This window comes from Trachurus trachurus (genome assembly GCF_905171665.1).
Source record: "Trachurus trachurus genome assembly, chromosome: 6".
Lineage (NCBI taxonomy): Eukaryota > Metazoa > Chordata > Actinopteri > Carangiformes > Carangidae > Trachurus > Trachurus trachurus.
Genome location: NC_139897.1, coordinates 15,373,141 through 15,400,395, shown reverse-complemented (window position 1 = coordinate 15,400,395; position 27,255 = coordinate 15,373,141). Strand labels below are relative to the sequence as shown.

The 27,255-nt window shown below is 41.8% G+C and overlaps 4 protein-coding genes across 5 annotated transcripts in view; 3 read left to right on the top strand and 1 right to left on the bottom strand.

The window, feature by feature from the left end:
* Window positions 1-1,101: 1,101 nt before the first annotated feature.
* On the top strand, window positions 1,102-3,181 carry gtf3c6 (general transcription factor IIIC, polypeptide 6, alpha). Its single transcript, XM_083972835.1, has 6 exons — window positions 1,102-1,262; window positions 1,517-1,597; window positions 1,712-1,775; window positions 1,894-1,938; window positions 2,021-2,128; window positions 2,316-3,181. Exons 1-6 carry the CDS (start codon window positions 1,239-1,241, stop codon window positions 2,441-2,443), a joined length of 450 nt encoding a protein of 149 aa, XP_083828961.1. The 5' UTR covers window positions 1,102-1,238; the 3' UTR covers window positions 2,444-3,181.
* Window positions 3,182-3,504: 323 nt separating this feature from the next.
* Window positions 3,505-8,191, top strand: calub (calumenin b). 2 transcript variants are annotated; one of them, XM_083974279.1, is made up of 7 exons: window positions 3,505-3,551; window positions 4,936-5,178; window positions 5,310-5,503; window positions 5,646-5,812; window positions 5,903-5,963; window positions 6,194-6,393; window positions 6,834-8,188. In XM_083974279.1, exons 2-7 carry the CDS (start codon window positions 4,958-4,960, stop codon window positions 6,936-6,938), a joined length of 948 nt encoding a protein of 315 aa, XP_083830405.1. In that variant the 5' UTR covers window positions 3,505-3,551; window positions 4,936-4,957; the 3' UTR covers window positions 6,939-8,188. The 2 variants fall into 2 exon arrangements, with proteins under 2 accessions (XP_083830405.1, XP_083830406.1); XM_083974280.1 differs by lacking the exon at window positions 3,505-3,551 and having other exon boundaries at window positions 4,952-5,178; window positions 6,834-8,191.
* Window positions 8,192-10,066: 1,875 nt separating this feature from the next.
* Window positions 10,067-21,215, bottom strand: LOC310987334 (uncharacterized protein; the record flags this gene model as incomplete). The annotated part of the gene is made up of 17 exons (XM_083973531.1): window positions 21,075-21,215; window positions 16,962-17,035; window positions 16,169-16,295; window positions 15,862-16,076; window positions 14,924-14,980; window positions 14,732-14,824; window positions 14,529-14,615; window positions 14,315-14,425; window positions 13,949-14,119; window positions 13,655-13,745; window positions 13,460-13,566; window positions 13,166-13,366; window positions 12,938-13,069; window positions 12,257-12,335; window positions 11,973-12,163; window positions 11,856-11,876; window positions 10,067-11,071 (listed from the first exon to the last, which is right to left on the bottom strand). The coding sequence occupies exons 3-17, from the start codon at window positions 16,257-16,259 to the stop codon at window positions 10,067-10,069; spliced, it is 2,652 nt and encodes an 883-aa protein (XP_083829657.1). The 5' UTR covers window positions 16,260-16,295; window positions 16,962-17,035; window positions 21,075-21,215.
* kcp (kielin cysteine rich BMP regulator) overlaps window positions 20,035-27,255 on the top strand; it is a gene marked incomplete at its 5' end in the record, with an annotated part of 23,090 nt that continues 15,869 nt past the window's right edge. The window contains 5 exons of the mRNA XM_083973107.1: window positions 20,035-20,134; window positions 20,968-21,509; window positions 21,717-21,789; window positions 23,122-23,435; window positions 23,527-23,695. Coding sequence (XP_083829233.1) covers window positions 20,035-20,134; window positions 20,968-21,509; window positions 21,717-21,789; window positions 23,122-23,435; window positions 23,527-23,695 — 1,198 coding nt within the window. The remainder of the gene's footprint in view (window positions 20,135-20,967; window positions 21,510-21,716; window positions 21,790-23,121; window positions 23,436-23,526; window positions 23,696-27,255) is intronic.

The window sequence follows — 27,255 nt, the reverse complement described above, 5'->3', positions numbered from 1 at the left end:
GTTGAGAACATGAATGCGAAAAAATATATATATAGCTACACAAAATTGTGATTATAAATAAGATGAAAACATTTCATCCTGGGTTAAATTTGTGAAGAATTCCCCAGTTTTAAATCTTGTTTGCCTGAAACTACAATGGTACATGTTTGAATTGAAATAGATATGTTTGCTGAAATCCAATCTAATAAACAAAGGACATACTGCATGATAGATTGATGACACCTCTTTGAATTGCAGTTGCAATCGCAATTGCGTTCGCTTATACATTATTTGTCCACAAGATTCAGTTTTTAATCATTTTACTTTTACCCAGCAATAGAAGAAGACTTTGAGGTTTAAGGATATTTACTAGGCCTATTGGTGTGTGTCTATCAGGAATAGGTGAGTTGGCCTATAATCTCCATGACATACAGACCACAGTGAGTGTAGAATCCAAATTCAGCTCAGTAACTGGAGTCCAAACAAAGCAAAGCTGAAAAACTGATCTTTTAACTTAAAGATGGTACCATGTTCTGCACCACACAGTTTGGTTTCTAGTTGTCAATATTTTTCCTGATTGTGCTCATGATTTAGCAACATTTCTTCTCTGACTTCATATTTTCATTTTCTGTTGGATATGTTTGATGTGATGATGATTTTTTTTTGTTTCCTCTGCCTTTGACAGATGAATTTCCCCTTGGGGATCAATAAAGTGTATCGTCTCATTTCATCTCATCTCATCTCATCACTCCAGCTAGCTATGGCCTCCTGCAGGAGAACATTAATAACATTAATGCTAGATGTAGATGAGTGTGCCCACAGGTAGCCAATATCTAGATCCAGTCATTACAGACAGACAGACAGACAGACAGACAGACAGACAGACAGACAGAGATAGATAGATAGATAGATAGATAGATAGATAGATAGATAGATAGATAGATAGATAGATAGATAGATAGATAGATAGATAGATAGATAGATAGATAGATAGATAGATAGATAGGTATGAAATGGGGTGACGGTTCAGCATGTCTCTAAAACTGAACAACAGCGCCCCTTAATGGTCAGGATTTGTAACTGGAAGCAAATGGGAAGCAAAAACATTGCAGCAGGCGTCCTCTCGGCCACCATACAGTCGCGGAAGTTGTCCAAAACGTTATAGGGTTACGGATTATGTTTGTTTTTTCTTGGTTATATTTGGCGAAAGCGATTTTTTAATTGCTATTGTGTCCTTCTTTTACTCCAGGACTTTGAACATGGAAGATGAATGGGAAGAGGAGGTATGAAATGATAAAACTGCTGGAGAACAGCGTCAATGTAGCTTCACGAAGCTACCACGCTAGTTACAGTTACAGGCACTAAACTAAAAGACGTATAATTTCAGCACTTGGTGTTGTAATCATATTTCCTCTCCTGTGCACCTTAAATCTTTGGAGAAAAAAAATAATTAAACCAAAATGAGTTATTTCTTAGAGAATGCAGTCATTGTGTACAACGTTGTAATAAAATAAACTCATGTGTACTTGGTGTTTAGGAGCAGCTTGTTGTGGTGGAGCTCTCAGGAATCATCAACAACGACTTTCTATCTAAAAGTCGGGGCACATGTAAGATACTGGTGAGTGACAATAGAGGGAGCCTGACCACTACGTGTCACCATTGTGCATTTACGTGTCTGGCTGCAAATTTCACAGTTTTTTTTGTTTTTTCATTTGTGTTCCTTGTGTTAAAGGATATTGACAGTGAAAAGCCCATGATGCAGATTGGACAGTACGTTTTTTCAGGAGAATATGAAGGTAAGACTGGAAATAAAATCAACATAACTAACATTTTGTTTTGTAGGAGAATTATAATTAAATAATAGAGCCTGCATTAACTCACAAACTTTTACTTTCTCTTCTTCCCTGATGAAAGATGCTATGGGAACTTGTGTCCTGTTTGAGGAAGGGCCACAGAAAGGTGAGGACCTGTGGTCCATATGTTTTGATTGTGTGTTTCAGTGAGTTTGTCTGTTTTTAAAGTGCTTCCTTTTGACATACAGGAAAAGCAGGAAGCAACCCAGAGCTCAAGTACATGTGCCACACTGCCAAAAAGCTGATGATGCAGCGAATCTTCCTCACTGAGAAAAAAGAGGGCGAAACTAGCACAGGTCAGCCAGAACAGCTGAACTCAACACAACACAGTCTGTTTAATGATCACTTTCCTGTGTGTATTTTATGTTGCCCATGTTCTGTGACAAACACTTTTATATATTGCTGCTTTTTTTAGGACCACAATGAAACAACCTTTCTTGTTAAAAGCTGAATGTGGCCTTTTTTGTGTTGTTGTCCCAACAGGAAGCGGCGATGGTGATGTACAGGACATGACCTGTCAGTCCAGTCAAGAAGAACATGACAACCAACACGGAAGTGAAGAAGAAGAAGAGGCGGACAAATCAGATTTGGATGACTCAGCAGTGGATTGAGAGGTGGAGGTCTACTTAATTATGACCCTGCTACACACATGCAGAGACACCAGCATTTGTGAGGTTGTATAGGGCTGTTCGTGAGTTACAAGGAGGAAAGCTGTGATAACTGTAAATCTTGTACAACATATTACACTCATTTTCCAGAAACATAATACAGTGGCTCATTTTCACTCAGCCTTGGAATTCAGACAATTTTACATTTAACATAGAGCTTGATCAGGGAACCTGGGAGGGGAGACAGGCTTTTGCAATTCAACATATAAATCTATTCCCTTCAAAGCCACATAGTAGATAGAGGTCTTGGGACGAGCACTTACTGAACTGTGGTGTAGCTTCGTTTGGATGGTGAAGAAGTGAGCCTCTCTGATGTCAACAAATAAACTAACAGAGGGAAATGAACAACTAGGCCTACTTAACACAACTGATCAATTAACTGATCAGTCAACAATAGAAAACTTATCTGCAGCTGTTCTATTAATTGAGTCATTTTGCAAGTGATGGCATAAAAATGTGTTTCTAGGTTTTCAAATGTGAGAGTTTGTTTATTTTACTTATATTTTTCTACTCTTGTTTTGACAAAAATATATTTTGTGACATCATTTTGAGCTGTTGGAAGTTGTATTAGTGCTGATATTTTGGATGTTGGTCGTAGATTAATAAATAACGAAAATAATCTTCAATTGCAGCCCTACACTGCCTGGACAATGACGCATTTGTTTTGTGAATTATTTATATTTCCAGTCATTCTTTATATGTTTTACACATTGCATATGATTTGGTTTAATAAATAACATTGCTGTTGTATTTCACGGTGTTTGTCCTTACACATTTTCGTGATAATCTTGTTTAGAGAGCAACTTGCTCGTCTCAGAGTCTGTGGTGTCAGTTTTATGAATGAACGGGGTTTTGTTGACTTTGAGGACGTGGCGGTTCTCGGCCAATCCAATCACCGATGTTCTCTTGAAGTGGACCAATCAACGAGCGACATGGCACTCGCCTTCTCGGGGCCTGATTGGTCGGTTGGTGTTTTAGCACAGGAAGTGTATGGGTGTGTTTCCGAGGGGAGGGTCTAAAGCCGAAACGACGAACTTCCCTGAAGACACCGGTGAGTTGTCCTGCGAAATTTTTACCTTAAAACACAAAAAGCGGCTTGAATATATCTGTCATATAGTTAATATTTACAAAGAAGAAACAGGAACGATGAAGTAGTTGGCTGTCTGTCTTTACTGGACGCTTAAAACAGAAGATGAAACTAACGGTACGCTAGGTTAGCCAGTCTGTAGTCTCTAACCTTGGTTTTGGATGGAAACCGTGGCATTTGGGAATAACTTTCTCAAAGTATCGCCACTCTCTCATAATACAAAGACGCTGGAAAGATTTAAGGCGTCGACAGCTGCATAAGAGAGCAGACAGACGGTGTGATTTCACAGTAAAGCAGCCAAGATAGCGGTGAACCTATTTTGACAAGAGAAAGATAGTCAAATGGTACAGGATGATAATAACTTGAATGCTGCACTGATGTTTCACTAACAGCAGCATCCCAGTGTGTAGATAATTTGTTACTGGCAGGTGATATCTAGATATATTCTTTTTACAAACAGTTTGTTTCATTAGTTCAGCCCAGATTTGTTTGAAAGAATTAGTCGAAGATATAGGCTACCTTTTTTATTTAACCTTTTTTCTCCATTTGTGAGTCTATAAGCGTAGCAAAAGGTTTAACGTTACTAATTCAATCTGATACAATAGACCTGCAACGAATAACATCAACAGGTTTCGGTTTGTAGGGAATATTTCCACTTCGAGGAAGCAATTTGTGGTGTTTTGAATAAGATTATGTGGAGGGTTTGTTTTATTGAAGGTATAGGCTACTAAATGTCCAAAAAATTCTAATTAAAACAGTCCAGTGAAACAGAACCAGTCGAGATTATTGGTACCAATACCAATGATCAAACCGTTCACCATGTCTCTAAAATAGCCCAATTTAACCTGAACATTATGAATGAGGAATGTTTTTGCAGGGCTGTTATACAAGACTGTACTAGTTTTAATTTGTCTCAGATAAACTCATCACTGGTTGTATTATTATAATATAGTATTATATTATACACTAATATATGGATGATTTTAGAAAACAAAAGATACCGGTAGTTGTGTGTGAATGACGAATTTTTAAGTTCTGAGAAGGGCTGATGCTGGTGCTGATGAAATATGTGGGTTGTCAACTGCTACAAAGTAACAGAAGTGAAATAAATGAAGGGATTGCATCAGCTGGAGAAGATTAGCCTCACAATTCCCCCATAGCTGGAGCAGTTGCTTGCACTCTGAGTCATTGCCCCTAGTCAAAAGCTGTAAATAGTGTCTAACACGAGCTGTCTACTGAATTGAAAAATGCAAGATATGTGAGGGCATGCACTGCACACAAGTTTTTTTGTTTACCAGAATGTGCTGTATTTGTATTTGTAATAACCAACACTGTACTTCTTGTCCAGACGGTGTTTGCACATACGTAGGATGGAGTTGCGGCCGCTCATTATGTGTTTTGCGCTCTGTGTGGTTTACGCCACCAGCAAACCCACAGAGAAGAAGGACCGTGTTCACCACGATGATCCCCTCAGTAACCGAGAGCACGATGACGCGGAAAGCTTTGACTATGACCATGAAGCTTTTCTGGGACAGGAGGAGGCCAAGACCTTCGACCAGCTCACACCAGAGGAGAGCAAGGAGCGACTCGGGTAATTTTTTTTGCATGATTGACAGCCACTGTGGTAATAACATTTCTAGTTTCACCTTACAGGGGAGTACATCACACCTGTGACACACATACAGAGTAATTATGACCTAAATGTTTGAAATTTCTCTGCAGCATGTTGGTCGAACGTATCGATGAAGATAAGGATGGCTATGTGACAGCTGAGGAGATGAAGAGGTGGATCAAACACGCTCAAAAGAGATGGATCTACGATGACGTGGATCGACAGTGGAAGAGTCACGACCTCAACGGTGATGAAGTGGTGTCCTGGGAGGAGTACAAGAACGCCACATATGGATACATTCTCGGTATGAGTGCAGACATTTTTTATTTCATTCCTTTGGATCTATCCCTGTTGCATGGCATGCATACAGTATACAGACACAAATGAGCTTTTCTACAGGTGTATGCACAAACACACAATACAAAGTTGTAACCTCTTTCTTCCAGACGACCCTGATCCCGATGATGGCTTCAGCTACAGGCAGATGATGGCTCGCGATGAGAGGAGATTCAAAATGGCTGACGAAGACAATGACATGAAGGCCAACAAGGAGGAGTTCACAGCTTTTCTTCACCCTGAGGAGTACGACCACATGAAAGACATTGTAGTGCTGGTGAGTCACAAACACACACGCACACACACAGGTATTAAATGATGACAATACATTTTCTTCTCACTATCCGGTGTTCTTTCTTTTCTATAGGAAACTATGGAAGACATTGACAAGAATGGAGATGGTTTAATTGATCTGGATGAGTATATAGGTGAGTTGTCATAGTCTAGTGTCTTGAGAGCATCATTAGTTCAAGAACACAACGTTTAATGTCCAAGAACAACTGAGCATTGGTAAAAGTTTGAGAAACTGTTGTAACATGTTGTATAGCTGTTGTGTAATGTGTTACACCATCTCAAACATTCATCTACAAAGAATCATTGTAACATCATCAGCACGCTCTCTTACTCAGCCGGTCCCTACGTATTTTTTCTACTCTAGGTGACATGTACAACCAGGAGGGAGACACTACAGAACCAGAGTGGGTGAAGACGGAGAGGGAGCAGTTCACCGAGTTTAGGGACAAAAACAAAGATGGGAAGATGGACAAGGAGGAGACCAGAGACTGGATCCTCCCCAATGACTACGACCATGCTGAGGCTGAGGCCAAACATCTGGTCTACGAGTCAGACACAGACAAGGTATGTACAGATGAAGTTTCAAATGATTTTGAAAGAAATGCATACTTCTCATGAATTTGACTTCCTGTTGCAGTCATGGAAAGTGGAAGGAAGTGAGGTTGCTTAAAGCAGACAAGAGTGGCATATCTGGGCAACCACTGTGCTTTATCATTGCACATAATATGTCTGTGTCGCATCGACAGTTGCTTCACAATAAAAGCCAGCCAGCGGCATCATTTTATCTTCCTGCATTCTAAACCTTCAAGTTTAGCAGGAAGGGTTTTTAGCCGGAAAATATTAGAATTAATCTCACTTAAGTTTTGGGCTTTTTTCTGACACTTTTAAGACGCATAGAAAATAGGAGCTGACTTAATTAAAGGGCTAACAAAGTGTTACAATTGCAAGACATTCAGGCTTTCATCTGTCATACTTCAGACCATAACATGCTCTCCCTGCAACAGGATGGCCGTCTGACGAAGGGAGAGATTGTGGACAAGTACGACCTGTTCGTGGGCAGCCAGGCTACTGACTTCGGAGAGGCCCTGACTCGACATGACGAGTTCTAACATCCTCCTGCCTCCAAAGACTTTGTGTTCATCTTGCGTATCCCAGCTCAGTCCTCTGTCAGCAGATGGAGTATGTCAAAACGAGATGAGCGCGTCTAATCCAACGCCACGGACAATAATTTATTTGATTTCTTGAATGTGCCCCACTGTACACACACTAAAAATTTTAAGGAATGTGTACATGCTTGGCCAGTGTGTCCTCATGCTCAGCTGTCTGTAAGATTGGGATATAAATCGCCAGCCTTTGTTCTGCTTCCCCTCCTATTATCCATGTCTTTGTCCAGGTCAGGCGAAAAGACGAACGGCGTTAGATGACCCTTTTTTTGTTGGGATGTTTTTTTTATTATATAGCCATGTTTTTGTTACACAACCTCGACAGAACAAATTTAGACTTAAAGTATACACTTTTTTTGCCATAGCAATTCTTTTTGCAATGCACTGGACTGTGAAGAGTAAAGCTGTCTTCTAGCCATTAGAATTTGTCTTAATCCTCTGTCTAATCATGTTATCAGCCCCAAATCAAAAATACTAGTTGCTGATTCACTTGAACTTTGTTTTCTTGTCATTATTGATTATTTACTTACTTGTGTAGTATGAGACGTTTGGGACAAGGAGTACATATTACATTTCAATGACAATGAAGACTATTTGGACTAGTGCAATACAGTGTCAACAGTGGGACCATGCTGTGTTTGCTAAATTGGTCCCCAAAGCATCCATGTCCACACAAGCTGTGGGTCCTGTGTAAGGACTAGCTGTGCTGTGTGTTGGTTGAAGGAATCGATATGAATTTAGAAATAAGATTAGAAATGGATGCTTTGTCCTCTAAGCTGCCTCCTTTCTTCTTCTTCATCACCTCATCTGTGTGTTTTGTGTGTGAATCTGTGTGTACACAGTATTTTCTATACGAGTGGCGTCTTCTGTTGTTTTGAGTTTTGTTTGATTCAGCTAAACTATTAACTCGTTTGTCTCCCAAGCAGATCTTTGTCCTTTTTTGTAAGCAGTTTGGAAAAAAACACACTTTTCCTTCATAAGTATGTTTCTTATGCTTGTATTATCACTACCACCATTTATAACCACTGTTGATATTTTTATGCTATACTGTATGTATATGACAATGTTTTTTTACAGGCTCACTGCAGCAACAAGCCTTTCACTAGTGACTTTACTGTAAATACGTTGTTGGTCTGCAAACATGAGCACTCTAACAAGCAGGTCCATTTTTTGTGATTGAGAACAATGTCTCAATAAAAAAAACAAAAAGGAGCTATATTTGATGTGTTGTGTTTAACTAAACATGCTATTTGTGGGGGGTTCTAGCTGCTATTACAAGTGAAATAGTGTTTAGCATACCCTGTAGCCAAGCTATTAGCTGTTTCTGTGGAGAGTGAGACGTGCATTAAAAATACACTTTCTCAGCTAGCAGGATTTTTACTAGATGTGTTTTTCCCATTTCCGCCTCTTTAGGAAATGTCCTGTTTCCTTCAGACCATCGTTATGGTGTCACATTTTTCCCCTCGTCATTGCTCTCAGGAGAGTACCATGTTTCCTTATTCTCCTGAATAAATCAAACATTAACAATATGAATCTACAGACATTCAAATGGTCTATTTTCAAGGCATGACCCAAATACATGCAGTATCAAGCTACTAAACTTTTTTTTTTTAATCAATTTGCATCTTGACATGTGTGTCAGACATGTTTTTTTTCCCCCATATACTCATATAAAGTTTATTGTTCAACCTTTTTTCTTTTATTTAAGTATTTTTTGGGCGGCTTTTTTTGCCTTTAATGTACAGGATAGTTGAGAGAGAGACAGGAAATGGGAGGATTCGAACCGGGGCCGCTTGCTGCAGGACTATAGCCTCAACACATGGGGCGGGTGCTCTACCAACTGAGCTAAACATGTTCAACCATTTTAATCACACACTTAATCATCTATAAAAACCCATCTGCATATTAAAAATTTCAAACATCTAACCTTAACCTTCTGTGCTTAAATGCAAATGTAAATGGTACATTGAGGTCATCGCTAACTAAAGGCACACACGGGAAGCATACCCGCGAGCATGACTTTCACAGAAAATCCTGCTTAAAGAAGAAATATTTTAGAGATCTTGTGAAGTTACCTTTGGCTTTACACTGACTGCAGCCACACTGAGCACTAGCATGCAAGGTTATAAACACCTTCTTTTAGCAATCTGACTATTCTTATGAATTCTGCCGTATAGTTTTGGGGCTGAAATATTTAAACCCTGTGACCTTCTGAATTTTATTCCTAAACCTAATCATCCCAATTTTAAAACCTAAAACCAACCTGTGGTTTAGCAGGTCAATCACAGCACAATTTCACCTTGAATAACTTCTCATGGCTCACTGTTTCAGTGGAACAACTTTACTCATGTTCAAAGAAAAAACTGAGGCAGCTTGTAGAATAGGCATAATAAAACAATGAACGCTGCAGTACACTATGTTAAAGTTCTGAACATAGTACTCAGCTACACTGAGCACTAGTACTGCAGCTATTGAAAAGGGTAATTCTACACAAAACCACACGGGGTGCAAAAGAGCTGTTGGGCGATTCTCTGTGAGTTTAAAATTTGGTCAATCATTCCATACTCTGCCGATGTCATAAGGTGTTTTAATGAAATCATCAACCCACTGTGACATCACTGATTGGAATGTGTGGTCGGAAAATTTTGATTCTAATTCCTAAGATGGACAGCTTTCTGTGATTTCCAGTGGATTTACCCTTTAAGATAATACAGTTTAATTATTCGTAAACAACCAATGCAAATATATTTTGATTCATGAAATGTTTGTTAGCTACTGTTACAGTGGGTGAATTAGCTGTATTGTTGAAAAAGCGATCGATTTATACTTAACAATTGATGTTTTTTTAATCAATTCTTGTGCATTCATGGTCACTCATCCCTGCTTGCTATGAATACAACATTGTAGAATTCATCAATGTTAACATGTGTTGTCAGGTGTTATCAGGTAAATGCTTTCAGACAGTACAGTGTAGGTCTGTGCTGCTGTGTGTATAGCATTCTTTCTTGCTGAATGACGAGTGGACACGTCATCCATCTTTACCTTTACCACCCTCCGTACCCTGTCATCCAACCTTACTTGGAAAACGTGATGAAAATTGGATTACAACGAGCCAGCACTCTGAGCAACTCTTCTTCGTCTGACGCTAACTCATCACTGTCGTCGGCCAGAATACCTTTATCATCCTCATCTCCCTCTTTGCGGCCATCCTGGGTGTTTCCTGAGTTCACTGAGGGCCTTCTGTCTTTAGATGGACTACCGGCATCTGCTGGCTGTTGTGACTGGCCCACTGGGACCAGTGATGTGCAGGGTTGGTCCACGTCTGTGCTTAGAGTCATAGATGTTCTCTCTGGTGAGACAGGAGGTGTATTAAGTGGGGATGTATCTATATGTACAAGCTCGGCTTTTACAGCCGGATGCTCTGGGCTGGCTGAGGGGGTACTCGCCTCCTTGGAGAGGGGTGAGGACTGTGGGGGGGACTGTGGGGGGGAATGTGGGGGTGTCTTCACACGAGGTTTGCAGAAGGGTTTGTCTATTTCTGCTGAAGCAATTCGGGCGTGACTGAATGGAGCACTGGATTGAGAGGAGGGGCTGGTGGTAAGGTAAACGGGGTCATCATAGTTTGTTTGCGTAGATTGTGAATCCGGGCAGGTCAAAGGAGGAGTGGTAGCACCATCATCAGTATCAGGATTAGGGCTGGTGTTAGGTAGTGTCTCAGTTGAGTCCAGAGGTGGTGCGTCAAGTTCTTCTTCGGGAGTTGCAGCATCTTCAGCCGTATGTGTCAGGCTTTCATCCACTGTGGCTGCAGGGTGAAAGGTGGGTGGACTGGAGGAGCTTTTGGTTGGTGTAGAAACATTGTTACTGAAGACCACAGGGCTGCACACACTTTCAGCGGGGACGTAGCTGGCGTCGGTTGCAGCAGTTGCTTTGGGTGGAACGGGTCCTTGGAAGGGGGGGGCATCTTGGTGGGTGTAAAGACCAGGTTTTTCAGGTATACTGAAGGAAGGATTGTAGGTTCCATATTCTTCAGTGTTGAAGGGTACTTCATCCATGTGCGCCATGGCACTGCGATGACTCATCTGAGGAGTGACCACAATCATTGAGACAATATTTAGAACAAGACCATAAACAACCTTTTTGAATGAGGGTGGTGCTTTCTGTAACAATGCTAACATGCTGATGTAGAGCATGTTGTAGTGTTAGTAGTGTCTTTATGGTGTTAGCATGCTGATATTTGCTAATTACTTAGTGAATGTCATAAGTCTTTCAGACATTTCATCATAACCAAAGTATTGGACTGATTACATTTTTGATCCAATGATGTCATCCTCTATCTATCCATTGGTTGTCCAAATTTCATTGAAAGGCTACAAATGGTGGCTCGGGACAAAGAATAATCAAAGTGGGAATCATGAATTTATGTACAGTCTATTTGTCCCAGTCTGTCTCGCTGAGGTTAAGAAGTGAAATCTCTTAACTGTTTTGTGGTACTACAGATAAAACCAGTGAAATAAGTAGGATCCATAAAATTTGATGGAAATTCATCTTATACGTGATAAGATATTTCAGTCTGAACCAAAGTGGAGAAGCAGCTGTAACAACCAAAATGCAGATAAGACAATATAACCCTGAGGGACAATGCATCAGTCAAATACTCCATATCTGAGTGATTTAATTACTGGATGAATGTGTTACTTTCCAGATTTATTTAGATATAACAGCTCGCCTTATTAGTCACCTGTGACTATTCTGCACTAAGTGTTGAGACAATGAATGGTTTATAAAGTAGTAATGTATAAAGCAATAGCACAGGAAATTAGGGCAAAGGTGAAGCAGAGCTACAAGAGAAAATAAACAACTCACCAGTTGGAACCACCGTAAGCTCTGTGGGAATAGAGTTGAAATTATTACAGGATTTATTTATATTAAGATCTTGCTACAGTAAATATGAACTGAGATCAGAGTCATAAATGATCTTACCACATTGGGGTGTTTGCCCTGGGCCACGCAGCCTCTCTGAAGTGGGTCCCTCTTTCCCTTGCGTTTCTTCTTCAGCCACATCATGATTGACAAGGCACATCCAAGCACTGTCACGATTATCACACTCAGGAACAACGCTTTGCCCACAGTACAGCTTATGAGGCGTTCATCTCCCAGCGGACTGAGAGGGACTGCAGTGTACACAGACAGACACAGAGATTTATATACAGAGCCTGAAGCCTCTTCAGCATAGTGAATGTGTGCATCTAATTGCATGTCCTTACTTGACTGTCCTTCAGTTAACACCTCAACCACCACAGTAGTAAAGGTGGCATCACCAGACTCCTGGTCTATAGCTGTTACCTGCAAAATACTTTGACTGTTAATCACATTATCTTTTATATATGTAGCTCTATATGTATTTAATAATCATGAGATATATCGGTGAAAAACAATGAGGTTATCAAATATATGTGATGTGGTGGTAGATATATTTTTCAGTAAAATATTGTTTTAGTGATGTTCATAAAAATACAGGCAGTCAAACAGAGTAATTTGAACTTTTTTTACTGACCAACTTCAGTTACATTGTGTATGCTTGGCACTACGACTGTTCTTTCCCGGAAAAAAGAGCAAATTTATTTTCAATCTTCCAGTTCTAATTATGAAAAAAACAGCCAATCTTTATCAATGGGTTTCTTACTGCATATGTTTAATTATATTCCAGTTAACTCTGCCCTGTATGTCAAAAAGACAGTGTATTATTTCTTCTAGGATGTTCTATGTTTTGCTCTCATTCGTCCGATCAACCTTGAGCTTGTTATCTCAATTTTGATGCATTATGGGAAATTAATCTAAACACTTACACTAAATTTAATGAAAAAAGAATTCCACATGTAAGCTACCATGAAACAAAATGTCCTTTTCAATTAAAAGCAACATTTAATGCTTGGCATGAGGCTCACCTCTAGAATGTGTTTCTGTGTTGGTTTGAGTTGATCAGTCCTGGCGATCAGAAGTCCCTCACGTGTGAGTTGGTAGACGTCTGTGTAATTGCTTGTAGGACTCAAGATGAAGGAGATCTTAGGGTTAAAACCCTGTCCAATTGTGGAGAAAAGGAGGTGATGAGTGACACAAAGCTAAACAAATATGCAACTTTGATCGTTTGCATTGTATTGTATGGCAGCACATACATGGTTAAAATCTTGGTCGTGCACATGTAACATCAGTGCTCTGCTGCCATAGGTGTTGACCAGAGAGGCAGGGCTTTTTCCAGCAATAACAAAACCGTGATATTCAGCCTTGTCAAACTGTGGAGGGAAGTGATTCACTGCCAGGATTTGGACCAACACTGTAGCCACCGAGTACTTCCTGGGGTCATCATCCTGATGTGCCTGGGTGAGAGACACAGAGGGAGGAAGGGTAATGGTAGTGGGAGTAAGAAAGAAAAAATAGTCTCCTTTAAACCTTCTATTCACACATTTTACCATGACTTGAAGATTGAGCACTGGAGTTGTGAGTCTGTCTTTCACTGCCCGAGTCAGCTTCACCTCCCCTGTCTCTCTATCCATCAGGAAACGGCCCTCGTCATCTCCTAGCATGAATACAAATGCAAGTACAGTTGTAAACATGGCATCGTAGAGCACATTTGAAATTACAACTCACATTTGTGTGCATTGTACCTGTAAGAATGGCATAACTGAGTGAAGAGCTGAGTCCTTTGTCTCCATCCACTGCATGAATGGGACCAGGAGAGAAGTCCAACACAATGTCCTGCAGCATGGCACACATTTGGCACTCTTTTTAATGAAACACTCAAAGCACTGCACCTTACTGCAAACATGGCAATAAGCAATACTTGAAAATTATAATGCAATTGTGCAGAAATGATATGGAAAACAGAACCAAGGACATGTATTAAAATCCTACAGTTTGCAACACTGGTTGTGTGACTGAGGGAGGGTTTAGCCACTCACTTCTTCCCCCTCTGTGATGTTGACTGTGTACACGGGGCTGGTGCAGATGCGACTGGTCTCATCCTGGAGAAGCAGTGTGCAGGGGAGGAACTGTGGGTACTGGTCATCGCCATCCAGGAGGGTGATGGTGATGTTGGTGCTGGTGTTGAAGTGCTCAGCAGTGCTCATTTCCTAAGATATGACGAATCAAGTTTTCTTTAGAGGATATTACATTGGTCAAGCAGAGAGAGGATGCATGAACTGACATGGGATTCAATTTCTGTGGTAATAATCATCAGGAGCATTAGAGAATCAAATCATGACTTTAGGGTGGATGATAAAAATGTGGGTTTAATGGAATTAACTACTTCAATGTGTGTAGCATACCGAGGCGTAGATGGTGACAGTGAGCACAGTTTTGGTCTCATAATCGAAAGGTTTGGACAGGATCACCTCGCCACTGTTTGGGAGAACAACCTTGAAGTACTCGGCATCAGGCTGCAGCACACACAACAACAACATAAACAGTAATGCAGTGACTGAATGTACAGTACGTGATCTTTCTTGGTTAGCGTGTAAGAAGTAAAGGAGAAAAACTCACTGATGTCTGGTCAATGGAGTAAATGATCTTGTCCTGATCTGCATCCGTGGCCTGGACAGTGAAGACCACAGTATTCACTGGAATCAGCTGGAAAACACACAGTCAGGCAGGCAGGAAGTGCCTTAGACAGTTAGTGGTGATACTTCAACCTTGCATGTTTATGTGTTGTTTATGTTGCACACGTGTTCTTGGAATTGTCCTACCTCACTGATTATAAGAGAGTGGACCGTGTTTTCTGCAAACACAGGTGAGTTATCATTCTCATTAACAATCTCCACCACGATTCTGTAGACACTCTACAATAGCAGCAAAAAAGATCACATAAAAGGTTTGAATGTGGGGTTACACATTGACAAATGATGAGCAATATGATAATAGGATGGGATATAGTGTACCTGAAGTGTGTCCTCCATATAGCATGACAAATCAGCCATTAGGACAGGACCCTGGGCCTGAGAGACACAAAGTGGTAGTTGTAAACACATACTTGAAACTGGGTCATTAAAGTCATAATAACCAAAACAGACATTGGCACGCAAAAACTCTATTACTTAATTATTAAGACACATGAAACTGAAACATTTTCAAACTATTTTCAAAAAGTAAACCAAAGTTTTGTGACCCTTATGAGCGTAAAGTAAATGCAATGTTACATTTATTTCACTATTATCAACCATGCAATAATTCATGCAGACCACAAACTATATAGAGCACATAACACATTGTATGTATTTCTTGCTCTTTGCATACAACATAAAAAATACACATCCAAATATTTTAAACTGCATTGAGAAGAAGGCAGCATTTCTGGAGGGAGGCGACCCCACACTTAAGTGAGGTATTCATTGTAATGAACATGAACATGTTTTGGACATGTGATAAGTTGAAACTTTGTGGCTGGTCTGAATGTTTTTGGTCCACAAATAGTTTCAATTTAAAGATAGAGTGGCAGAAGTATACTGAGAGAGAGAGAGAGAGAGAGAGAGAGAGAGAGAGAGAGAGAGAGAGAGAGAGAGAGAGAGAGAGAGAGAGAGAGAGAGACTGCTAATCTGGTTGCAGCTGCCATGATGTAAGACAGCTGGCTGGGAAGAGGATGACGGTAAGAGAGATTGTGTTTGGTCCAAGAAGGAGGTTATGAGGTTCAATCTCTGATTGTTTGTTCTAAAGTTAGACAGGAATTCCAACTTCCTCATTACAGCCCCACACTATGACATGTGTTCCTACAGGCTCAAAGAAATGAGGTTGCACATATAAAGTGCATAACCCTTCAATTATATTCCTGGCCCCAACACTCAGATCAGCGTGTTTCCAGGGATGTATCCTGAGAGATTACCTCTCGGTCCAGAACCTTGTCATCTGATGTGTTCAGACGGATGTGACTTTCATCCAAAAAGAACCAATCAGCATCCTTTCCATCCAGGACCCATTGTACCTCCTCCTCTGTGGTGTTGGCCATGAGCTCTGCAACAACTTCTCCTGAAGGGCTGTTTTCTCTGACTGTGGCAAATACATCGTTACCGTCCAAACATCCACCCCACCCCGACATTCCTGTGTAAACACACAAACACATATGCTTAGAAAGACGTTCATTCATGGCTGAGGGTCCAACTCGAATAGGAATCCATGTAAATAAGTTCTACCTGTGGCTGTGTGCAGACATTGGAGGACCAGCAGTGAGCAGACTAGAGCCTTGGCCTGACACAAAGTCCATTTCAGTTCAGTAAGGGCCATTCCCTGGCTCGGTCAGGCCTCAGGAACTAGTTCTGTCTGTGTGAAGAAAGTGGAAAAGAGAAAAGAGTGTTAACTACCCTTTCATCTTCTACAGTATAAATGAACAGGCTGGATTGAGCTCTACTCTGTGCCTTCATGGCAACATGTCTTAAGAATCATCATTAAGATAAAACCCCCTCCTAATGTACAAATACACCTCTAATTCCCTCTAATCCCTTGTACCTGGGGTTCTGCCTTGCTTTCCCAGGTCTGACAGAGCAGACCAGTTGATTAGTAGCCAACTGTCATTCCTCTCCATGTTTCTCTGACTTGATTTCTCTTTTTACCTTTATACCTGTCAAGCTCTGCAGACACCTGCTAATCTGGTTTGATTCACTTAGTGTAGACCCTCCAACTTACACACTTCCTGTTGCTGTGGCTTTCCATAGGTTGAATCTGTTGAGAAACCTGACCTATTTCTTGACTACAAAAACTTTTATACATGCCTATCATGCTTTTCTGAGCCTCTGGCTGCACTGATGTGTCTGTTTATCTATGGATTTGAATGTAACAGGTGTGACACGGTCAGACCTACTAAGCAATAACTCAATAAATCTCATATGAGGTAAATAAACAACATGTTTTTCATGTTACTGACTCAACTGAATGAGTGTTGTCATCAGTATGAACGCATAGACCAGTACAGTTGTTCAGTTGACTGACCTGTTGTTGTCAAATCCTCTGCAGCACGTCCATCAGTCTCCATATCCTCCTGACCTGTGATGGAAGCAGCATCCCTGATTCAGAAAAACAAAAATCCCCCGAAAAAAATAATAAAAAAAAGGACTCAAAAAGCCAAACTGAAGCTCCTACAATCAAACAACAAGTGACAACAACAAATAACACCGGCTTCACACACACACACGCTAATGCAAACAATGACCCCCCCTCCCCATACACATTAAAAAGCAGTCAGCAGCTTATGGGGTGTATCCTGGGATAAACGTCAGCTCAGAGGCTAAAGCCTGAGGGTGGGGCTTTCACCTGGTCAGGGACAGAGACTGAGCCAATCAGATTAGAGAAGGCAAGAACCTGACTGGTGAGGTCAGAGACCGGGGTCACAAGTGAATTTAAGAGATTTGTCTGGTACAAAGACACCTGACCTTCATATACATTTTGTCATGCAAGCGGAGCTCAACAGTCAGCGTCCAGTCTGCTCTTGTTCAAGCTACAGCTGCTGCCTCACAGAGCATGAACAGAAGTGTTTGGTAAATAACATTTTGGCAGCTTGTATCATACTTTAAATACACTACATTTCAGGGTACCGCATGGGTTCGAACTTGTTAAAAGACTCTGAGCATGTGCTTTGGCTACACAGCTTGCGCCTGTTGGATTTGCTCAATTAGCAATGTGTGACAACTAATGGAGCCTGACATGGGATTAGCTATCAAACATCGGCTGTTCACCTTCTGAAGATTAACCCACATCCTTTTACACTCTTGTCCCAGCATGCACAGGCACCTACACATGCATACAAGGACACACTTAGAGGAGTGTGTGTACACATATCTTCAGGGCTCCTGTGATGAAAGGAATTGTCTGGCTCCATGAGAAATGTTTTTGTTAGTGCAGACATGTGAGTGGGTTCATTGTCAGAGAAGAGCCGAAAGGGGAGAATAGGGGAGTTTAAACAACTAAAGTGCGCCTCGGGAAAAACAAAAGGTTGAACACTGTAAAGGCTGTGTCCCCGAGAGAGAGAGAGAGAGAGAGAGAGAGAGTGCAGAGGACAAAACATTCCTCTGACAAGATAAAAGTTTAAATATGGTACTTCAAGATTACATTATTATTTGCCAGTTTTCAACCTATGAGATTTATGTAAGTTTTATCTCCCCACTGGGCTCACAGGTTGGGTGTGTTTTTATCTGTCTGCTGTGATTGGACATGACCACTGGATGTCAGCAGAGAGGTTGTTGAAAAGATGTGGTTGATAGATAACAGCTGGCTTTGACAACTACATCATCTGGACATCTGTGTTTCTCCTGAATGTGTGTTATTTTGTTTTATTTTCTCCTGTAAAGTTATTACTTGACATGTCAATAAAATGGAGCTGATCGTCTGGCTAAGACTGTTGATTCCACATGGCACTGAATCAAACCAACATGTAGTACAAGCTGTTTGGAGTATAACTCACATATGAAGCCTTTACATATTCACATTTAACCAGATGAAATGGAAGTGCTTTGTGTTTTTTTTTTTGTATGTATTGTTATATAGGACACAGTTTGCAGGGCCCAAAATGAGTACAATGTTGCATTGATAAGTACAGTATATTAAATGCCTAACACAGGCTGGGTGAAACACTAGTCTACATCTACACAGGAGAAAAGACTGCACACAATGTGGGTGTGAGAGCAGCTTGTTGTTCCTATCAATCTTCCTCTGGGAGGCATTTCTAGATTTTGCAGTTTTTACAGTTAATGGCTGCTATCATTAAGTTCTACATTTAAAGTAAAATTGCTTCATGCTTCATGCTTCATGCTTCATGCTTCATGCGATTTCTACCACTTAATCAAAGTAGGCTACATGGGTCCTCTCAGCCTGGAAGTGCAGTGCCACCCAGAGGGACTGGGCGTTATGTTGAAAAAACATACAAACCACAAAAGCAAAGAGAGCAAAGTCCTGTGGGGAAACCCTTCAAACATAAACATAATAATCACAATTAAAGCCACTTACCAAACCGAATTTCTTCTTGTTTGGACACTGTGGTGTGGTTGGTCAGAAGGAGGAAGGGAGGGCTTTTAAATGATATCAGCTAATTAAACATCTCATTCTACCTTAAGTGTGTTGCAGGAGTCCGGGTTAGAAAACAAGACTTTCATGTCTTCATGTCTGCTTTATCCATTACAGGAACACCTGGGTGTCATCACACCAAAAGCAGTCCAACACAAGGCACATTTCTGTCTCTCTCTGCAGAAAATCTTACAAGTAGCCTAGTGTGGGCAGTGGAAACACAGCAGAGATGAGCAGCACAACAACTTGAGGGGAAAGCCAAGAGTTGTGGTGGTGGGGGGGCAGCACAGTGGGATTCACACTGGGACTCTGTCCAAAGCCGTGAAACATGACTACTCGTGTTTACCCCCTCATCCCCCTTCTCTCTCTCTCTCTCTCTCTCTCTCTCTCTCTCTCTCTCTCTTTCTCTCTCTTCTCCCTTGTGCACATACACACACAATACATTTTTTGGCTACTTCTGCATGGCTCCTCTCCAGTGTCCAGACCAGGTTTTAGCTTTGGGAAACAACACCGCTAAGCATTGTTGGGTGGAGAGACTTTTTTTTTTCCTGACAAAAAGAGGGAAAACAGAGGAAGAAAAAACTCCACTTCCATCTCTCCTTCGGGGACTGGAGATAGGAGCCGGTGACCTCACGCGCACTGCACACCTGAACACTTTTAATTTCTTTCTTCTTCTTCTTTTTTGTCCTCACTATCATCACAAACCGAAGTGTTTTCGAATGAATCATCAAACTTTCAAGACTTTCCACCTTTTTAATCATGGAGCGAGCGTGTGGTGGAGATGTGGCCCCAGGGGGGGAATGTAACTGTGTGACTGCAGAAAAGTGACGCCCTCCCCGCATCCAGATGTTTCATGTTTCCCCCAGCGCGCTCTTTGGAGAAGATCTGCCCGTGGAAGGAGCATAGGAATCTTAAAACGCTCAGTCCCACTGTCTAAAGGGACAATGAATATCATGCTTTTTGTGTGAGCTGTTTGGACTTTTGTGTACAGTTTTTCTTCTGGACAATGGACAGCGGTAAAGTGAAGACGCTGCTGCTGAGCATTCATTTGCTCTGGTTCTTTGCGCTGTCTGTGCGCGGACACGCTGCTTCAAATCACGAGAATGGTGTGTTTCCAAAAGTATCAAGGTTTATTTATGTAACTACTTAAAACATGTTTCTTTTGCTTGTTAAAGGCAGTAGTAGCTACACATTTTTAAGCATTTACAGTCTTGTAAGGCATACATTCAAAAATATATACTTAAATGAAAGCATTATCAGCGATGTTGTCTAGGCTATTAAACCTGTATTTTACTCTGTATCTAGATTATTGTTATTGCTGATATATTCACGTGTAAGCAGTTTTTTGTAGTCAGAGAAGATTGTTTTTTTGTTTTTACTTTCTGGTAGCTACTAGTTTATTTTGCAATATACTACTGTATGGTGCTCATATGTTTTATGTTCAATCTTAATTTGTGAAGATACTTGCTAGATAAATGCAAATGGGAAAAAGTTCAGTAGGCTACTTCTCTCTGAAGTAGGAAGACAAAAATAGCACAGTATATAGGCTACTTATTTAAAAAGAGGTAAATATGCCACAGTCACTATACTTCACAGTCAGAGTGGGATGATAAATGTTTGCCCTAAAAAATAAGTCCAACTGTTATCACAAGTTTAGGTTACAGTACAGTCACAACTGTGCTTTAAAAAGCTGTATCAGATGCTGTGCACTCGGATCAGACTGACTATATCACAGTGGCCTGTTGGCACTGTGTTCGAGGTCAGGGGAGCAGCCATGTGTGACGGCCTGATGAATGGCTTCATTCTCATTCCCTCTCACACAGACCCACACATCACAACCCAGAAACCGCAGTGTCATCCCCTATTAGACAGAGCACAACCTCGTGCGGTATGGATGTGTCTGTCACAAGTCTGACTTTCTGTTTTATCTCCTTCCCAGTGATTGACCTTCTGGCAGCTCTGAACATGTCCCACCACATTAGCGGCGTGGCCAGAGTGCAGAGTCCCAGCAGTGTGATGTACAGGATACGCTCCAGAGCACCTTACCTGACCCTGCCTCCAGAATATTCCCAGTTCCTGTACTCCAACCATCGTGGTAGCATGGGGTTGTATTTTGTGGGGCGTCAGTCATCTGGTTCCAGTGCCACTCTTTTTTCTCTCTCCTCTACGTCCTCACCCATTCTCCAGATCATCTCCTCCACCCTTAATGACACTCTGCATTTGGACTACCAGGCTGGAGGAGGAGGAGGAGGAGCTCAGGGCCTTGCCAGCTTTCTCTTCCCCAGAAGAAACCCCTTCTCATCAGATGAATGGGTCCAGTTGGCTGTTAGCCTGGAGCCTGATAGACTGGCATTTTTTGTTGACTGTCAAGAAGCTATTGTTGTGCCAATGAAAATAGAAGAGAGGATCAACCTGGAACTGCCTCAAAATGTTGTCATCACTCTTGCCAGCACACCACGAAGGAAAGCCAGCAAATTTAATGTAAGTCGCTTTTGCATACGATAAACATGTGACCTCTATTCACTTTATTTTCTGTTTTCAGGCTCTGCTATGTCACACTCTTTTAGGATATAAATACATTTTTTATATAACTTTCGGTTAACCTATGTACAGTATATTTTCCTCACCTTTTAAATGTGCATTCTGTGCAGCATCACGTGTGCATGTCTTTGTCTCTTATAAATGCAGGGCCATTTGAAGACCGCTGAGATTTCAATGAAAGCATTTGTGAAGCGCCCATGGCACTGTGACAATGTTACAGGTAAAAAAAAAAATCATCTTTTTTATCGTATCAAACCTATAAATCATTTTCTTTTCCTTAAGGGTCAAATGAAGGGGATGTTTAGGAATATTCCCCACCATTACATTTAATGTGAATGTTTCAAAGTTAACCAGGGAGTTGTAATTAAGAAACAGATCTGATATTATGTGTGAATAAATTCACCAACCAAGGAGTCCTCTCTCAGTAGCAAGGTGGGAGTAGGACATACTTGTAAACAACAACAGGGAAGCCAAAGCCACACTGTTTAGGGACACAGAAAACTCCATTGCAGTGTCTACAGGGGTCAGAATAATTAATGTGTTAGAGCGCTAATGTGACAGTTGACGGTCCTGTCACTGTCCAATTGATCATGTGCCCTGGTTACATGACTACAGCGATAAGCCTTTGGTCAAATGGTCAGTACGCATGACTCTTACCCAGGAGACTAGGGTTCAAACCCCGCCTGAGCCCTCGTTCGTCCTGCCGCGCTAAGTTGACCTCTGCAAAATAGTCACAAATCTTCCACCACAAAACGAGGTTGTGTTTTCAGCAGTGTCTGTTTGAATGTCAGCAGGGTTGTGGGGGAAAAAAGCATTGAACTGATTTGCACCAAACACTTACCAGGAAACATGGGATATGGGCCAGAGAAGAATCCAATAAATCTTGGGGACAGATCTGCATCATTTAATCTGAATTTGAAGTTGTCTCTGAAGTCCAATGTTGTTTGACACTGGCCCTGGCAGAGGTCTGCACTGTCTGTACGCCCTTCTGTGTTGTCTGTTTTTCTGGTGTGCATGTTTATACACGTAGGTCTCTGTATCTGTTTATAAGAGCACGTTGTGTGGCTTTACCATGTGGTGAGAATTTACAGTGCCCCAGAGGTTTCAGTGTCATCCACCTCCTCGTTTCCCTTTGCTTCATTCTTTCTCTCATTTCTCTCACCCTGATTATTTATTATGATATTATTTCCTGCTGCTGGGAGAGTTGACAAGATAAGATGCGAGCTCTCATGTCATGAACAATTATATACACGAGTAAATCACTTATAAAACTTTATTCAGCAACTTACTGTCTGGAATTCTGAACCATGAGATACTCTCATTCTTGCAACTCAGCACTGGGACCACCATGGTGGATGTGCCTTAGATCATATCTTTGTGCCCTCAGGCAGAAAGTCTCCCAAACAGTTTATATATTATTCCTCCTTGTGGATCCTATTTTTTGACATTGTTTTCCAGGATGTTTATCTAGCCTCCACATTTGTTCTTTTCTTCATTCAGGAATCTTCTGCTCCTTTATCTCCAACCAACTCTTTTCTGTCTCTTTTCCCAGATGTCCTGCTTCCATCTCAGCACACAGACACCCAGAGTTCAGATTCTTGGACTGACAAGTCAAACAGTCAAACATTTCAGCAGGGTGCTTCCCATAGTAAACTTCAAACAAGCCACAGGCCATTGGAGAAAAAAAACAACCATTATTCACCAGACATCCAGAGTGACCAGGTACAGAGAGGTGTCGTTCTGGGGCCCCCAGGATCTCCTCAAGGCGTGAAGTCTGTTTCTCAGGCCCAAAGAGATGAGAGACTGAAAACTCTGGAGAAGAGGTTGGAAGAGCTAGCTCGTATGCTAGACATGGTCAAAGCTCAGGTAGCCATAGTATTTCATATACTATGTATGACTTTTTATGAAAATTATATGACACCTTTGAATCTCATTGATTTTTATGGTTTTATAACAGAATGAGGACCTGCAATCACGCGTTAAATACCTGGAGGGATGTGAGTGCGTCAGGCAGCGATGTGAATGGGAGGGGCGTGAAGTGGACGATGGCCAGCGCTGGCAAATTGACCTCAGCACTGTTTGTACTTGCACATCTGGAAAGGTCACATGTCAACCCGACATCAGAGGTAAAGATGACTCAGCTTTCGTCTGTTAGTCAAGTCTTTCTTTCTCATCGTTGCCATTTCCATCTGTTTTCTCTCTGTCTGCTTCTTTGTTGCACGCAGCTAAAATAACACATAAAATCTATTAATGATTTTGGCTCTACCTCAGCACTAACAGACATTCAACTGGTTTTAAGTAGCTAGTTTGCAGATGGCCATCCCTGCCCCAGATCCCTGTTTGTCTAGTCCCTGTCAAAACGGAGGCGTATGTTTCATCTTGACCTCTGACCCCGAGGGGTTTCACTGCTCCTGTCCCCCTGACACCAAGGGACCACTGTGTCACAGACAGCTGAGACAGGTATTTTGGAGCCAGACTGGAGTAGTGCAATAGAGTAGATTTAAAAATGTGTTACAAAACAACAAAATGTCCATGTTGCTGGTGTCAAACTTTAATGGTCCATGTTGTGACAATGTATGGAACAGTTCAAGGCTTTTCCAGTCAGGCTAGCAGCAGCTCAAGCACCACTGTGCCCAATGCACAGCCTCACAGAGCTGCTAGCATGGCTGTAATGTCTTGTTCAATGTATGAATTTATGTACGTCATGTAGTAGGTGTCTCGTTGTTTTTGGTTTTGAAGATCTGCTTATTGTACGTTTGGTTACCCGGCAGGTCTCCAGAACTTTTCAAAAGCTTGAGGTGGGTCACAATCACAAATGAAAACTGAGGTTTGACAACCCTTTCTGTTGAGTGTTGCTATTGTAGTTTTCCTATAGTTTCTTATAGTTTTAGTGATTTCTTTTTAGTTGTTTTTTTATTTGCCTCTGTCCTTGTCCTTACACCATAAAGGAAAAGTCAGACATTTTGGGAAATGCACTTATTTGCAAGTTAGTTTAAAAAAAGAGAAATATTTTGTAGTCTACTGAGCAAGGCTAGCTGTTTCAAGTTGTTTCCAGTCTTTGTGCTGAGCTTGTTTAACATCTCAATATATAGATCAGTCTTCTCATACTACATCTTGGCAAAAAAAAAGCGTGAAACCATGTATTTCCCAAAATGTCAAACTACACCTTCAATGTAACTGATATGGTGCGTAGATCATTCTAGTGACTGTCTGTTTTCACAGTTTAGCTTTGGCCTGCTGCATTGGGTGAGTCCAATAGCAGTGCTTTGTTATACTTTTGTCCTTTGTCCGTTGTGATTGTGGGCATTGCAGTGGGGTTTAAGGCTGGGTAAGAGGCCATGTGTCCCCCCTCCCTACTTCTAGGCATGTTTGCTACCAAAACCAGAGAACAACTGTGAAGGAGTGCAGCCATTTCAACACCGCTGGGCCTTTAATCCTACCTCTGGCCTCTGTGAGGACTTCCTCTACTGCACTGGAAAAAGCAGCAACAACTTCGCTTCCTTTAATGCCTGTAGGGACCAGTGCATGTTGGGAGCATGCTGCCTCCGCCATCCAAGGTGGAGTCCTCCTGCGAGCCAGCAGCATCACAATCAAAGTGGAAACAACATCTCCTCTGTGAGCAGGACTCCCTGGGGACACAAGCTGCATAATCCGGAGGTTGAAATGTCCTATAGCAATATAGACTTCAACCGCACTGAACTGGAAGATCTGAAAGGAAACCGTAGACACACTGACTGTTGCAAAGACCTGGACTTCAGGTATACCTGTGATTACCTCACGTCATCACAGTGCCAAGCTCTGGTGAAGGACCAAGCTGGAGAGACACAGGTAGTTAGCTTTTCCCCTGGTCTGAAGTGCTCTGATGTCGGATGTGGTGAAGATTGCGGGTGCTTCTCTCAACATGTGCTGGGGAAACACGAGGAAAGGTTCAGGGAAGGCTGTGAAGAGTGCATATGCACAGAGAGTGACAGGGTTGACTGTGTGTGCAGACATCTGACCCAGCGAAAAGAGATTAGAGACCTCACGCTGAGAGAGAGGAGGTTGTACCAACGGGCTATCAGACAACTCTACACGAGGTCAGGTAAGGGTGTGAATCTTCGCTGTTTTGTTCTTAACCTTTGAAATTTAGTGCATACATGTTTATTTATTGGCTGCTGTGGGTTTACTCGTGTGTTTGTGTGTGAATGTAGATGCATGGAAGGACTTAACTCTACTGAGAGCAAAGTTCTCCCCCCAGGCCGGCGATCATGCCTTCTTCCTCCCCTGGCACCGCTATTTCCTGCGATTAGTGGAGCGCGAATTGCAGTCAGTGTCATCATGCAAGCTGGCAATTCCATATTTTGAGTGGACTGTTGACACTGGGTCAATGAATACCTCGGCTGCCTGGCAGGCTGATTTCTTCGGAGGGGATGGTGAGCCTGGCTCGGGCTGCGTTCCATATCACCCTTTCCAAGGAGTGACATCCCACTGGTCTCCTTGTCTCAGACGAAGATTCAACTCCTCGGTTGGTCATACACTTTTTATTAATTTAATTGCTCACCTTTTACTTTTTATCCTTTGCAGTATTTCAAAAAATTTTGGTTTGAGATTTATATGTAATTGATTTTTGCCACTCCTTTTAGGTGTGGCTGCCAAATGCAGTGAACCTACAAAAGACTTTAAACCATGGAGATTTCCACTTGTTCTCCCACTCTCTGCAAACCTTTTCTGGCCTTTTTAGACTTTGGGTAGGGGGTCACATGGCTTCATCTCATGCTGTTTATGACCCTTTATACCTGTCACACATGGCATTCATGGACAAGCTGTGGACACAGTGGCAAGAGAAACATCAGCATGCATCAAAAATGCAAACTCATGATCATGTGTCAGATGATCAGAAATTCATGTTCTACCCTGCAAGACAGAGGCATGTAAAGATGGAGCCTTTCAACGTCACTCCCAGTGATGTGACTTCCACCCAGCGGCAGATGTGTGTTGTATATGTGCCCATAACAATCGGCGCACCTTGTAATATGACGTTATTCCAAAAACACCCACAAGGAGGTCGAAAATCTAGGAAGATTAACTTTGCCAAGCGCAAGTCACGCTACAGCGGTTTCGATAATGGGGCCTTTGATAGCAGTGGGTACAACCAGCATGGATATGACCGCGATGGCTATGACAGAAGTGGTTGGAATAGGTGCGGTTATGGCAAAGATGGATTTAACCGGGACCTCATTGATAGGGAAGGATATGACATAACTGGCTTTAACCGATATGGGTTCAACCGCGACAATGTCACCCAATTCACCATGAACACGGCTGGGCTGTTGGAGAACAAAAAAAAGAAGAAGCGATACGGAGAGGAGGACAGTGATGAAAAGAGACAAGATCAAGCAAATATAATGTCTGAGCTCTTTGGTGACAAAGGCTACAGTGTGTATGGGTTTGATCCATTTGGCTTGGACCTTGGTGGGTTTGATGCATTTGGCTTTCGAACCGATGGTTATGACAAGGACAGTTGCAACTGGTTCTTCAATGGGCCGCACTACCTGCGCTTCTACTTCCATACACAGCAACAGTTGATGTCATCGAGTGACCGAGCTCTTAACCGCATCGCCCGTACCTGCCCTCCCATCACCTTGCTTCCCATGCACTGGGCCGGACAGGACTGGATGACTTTTGAGACAATCAAAAGCACTGATGT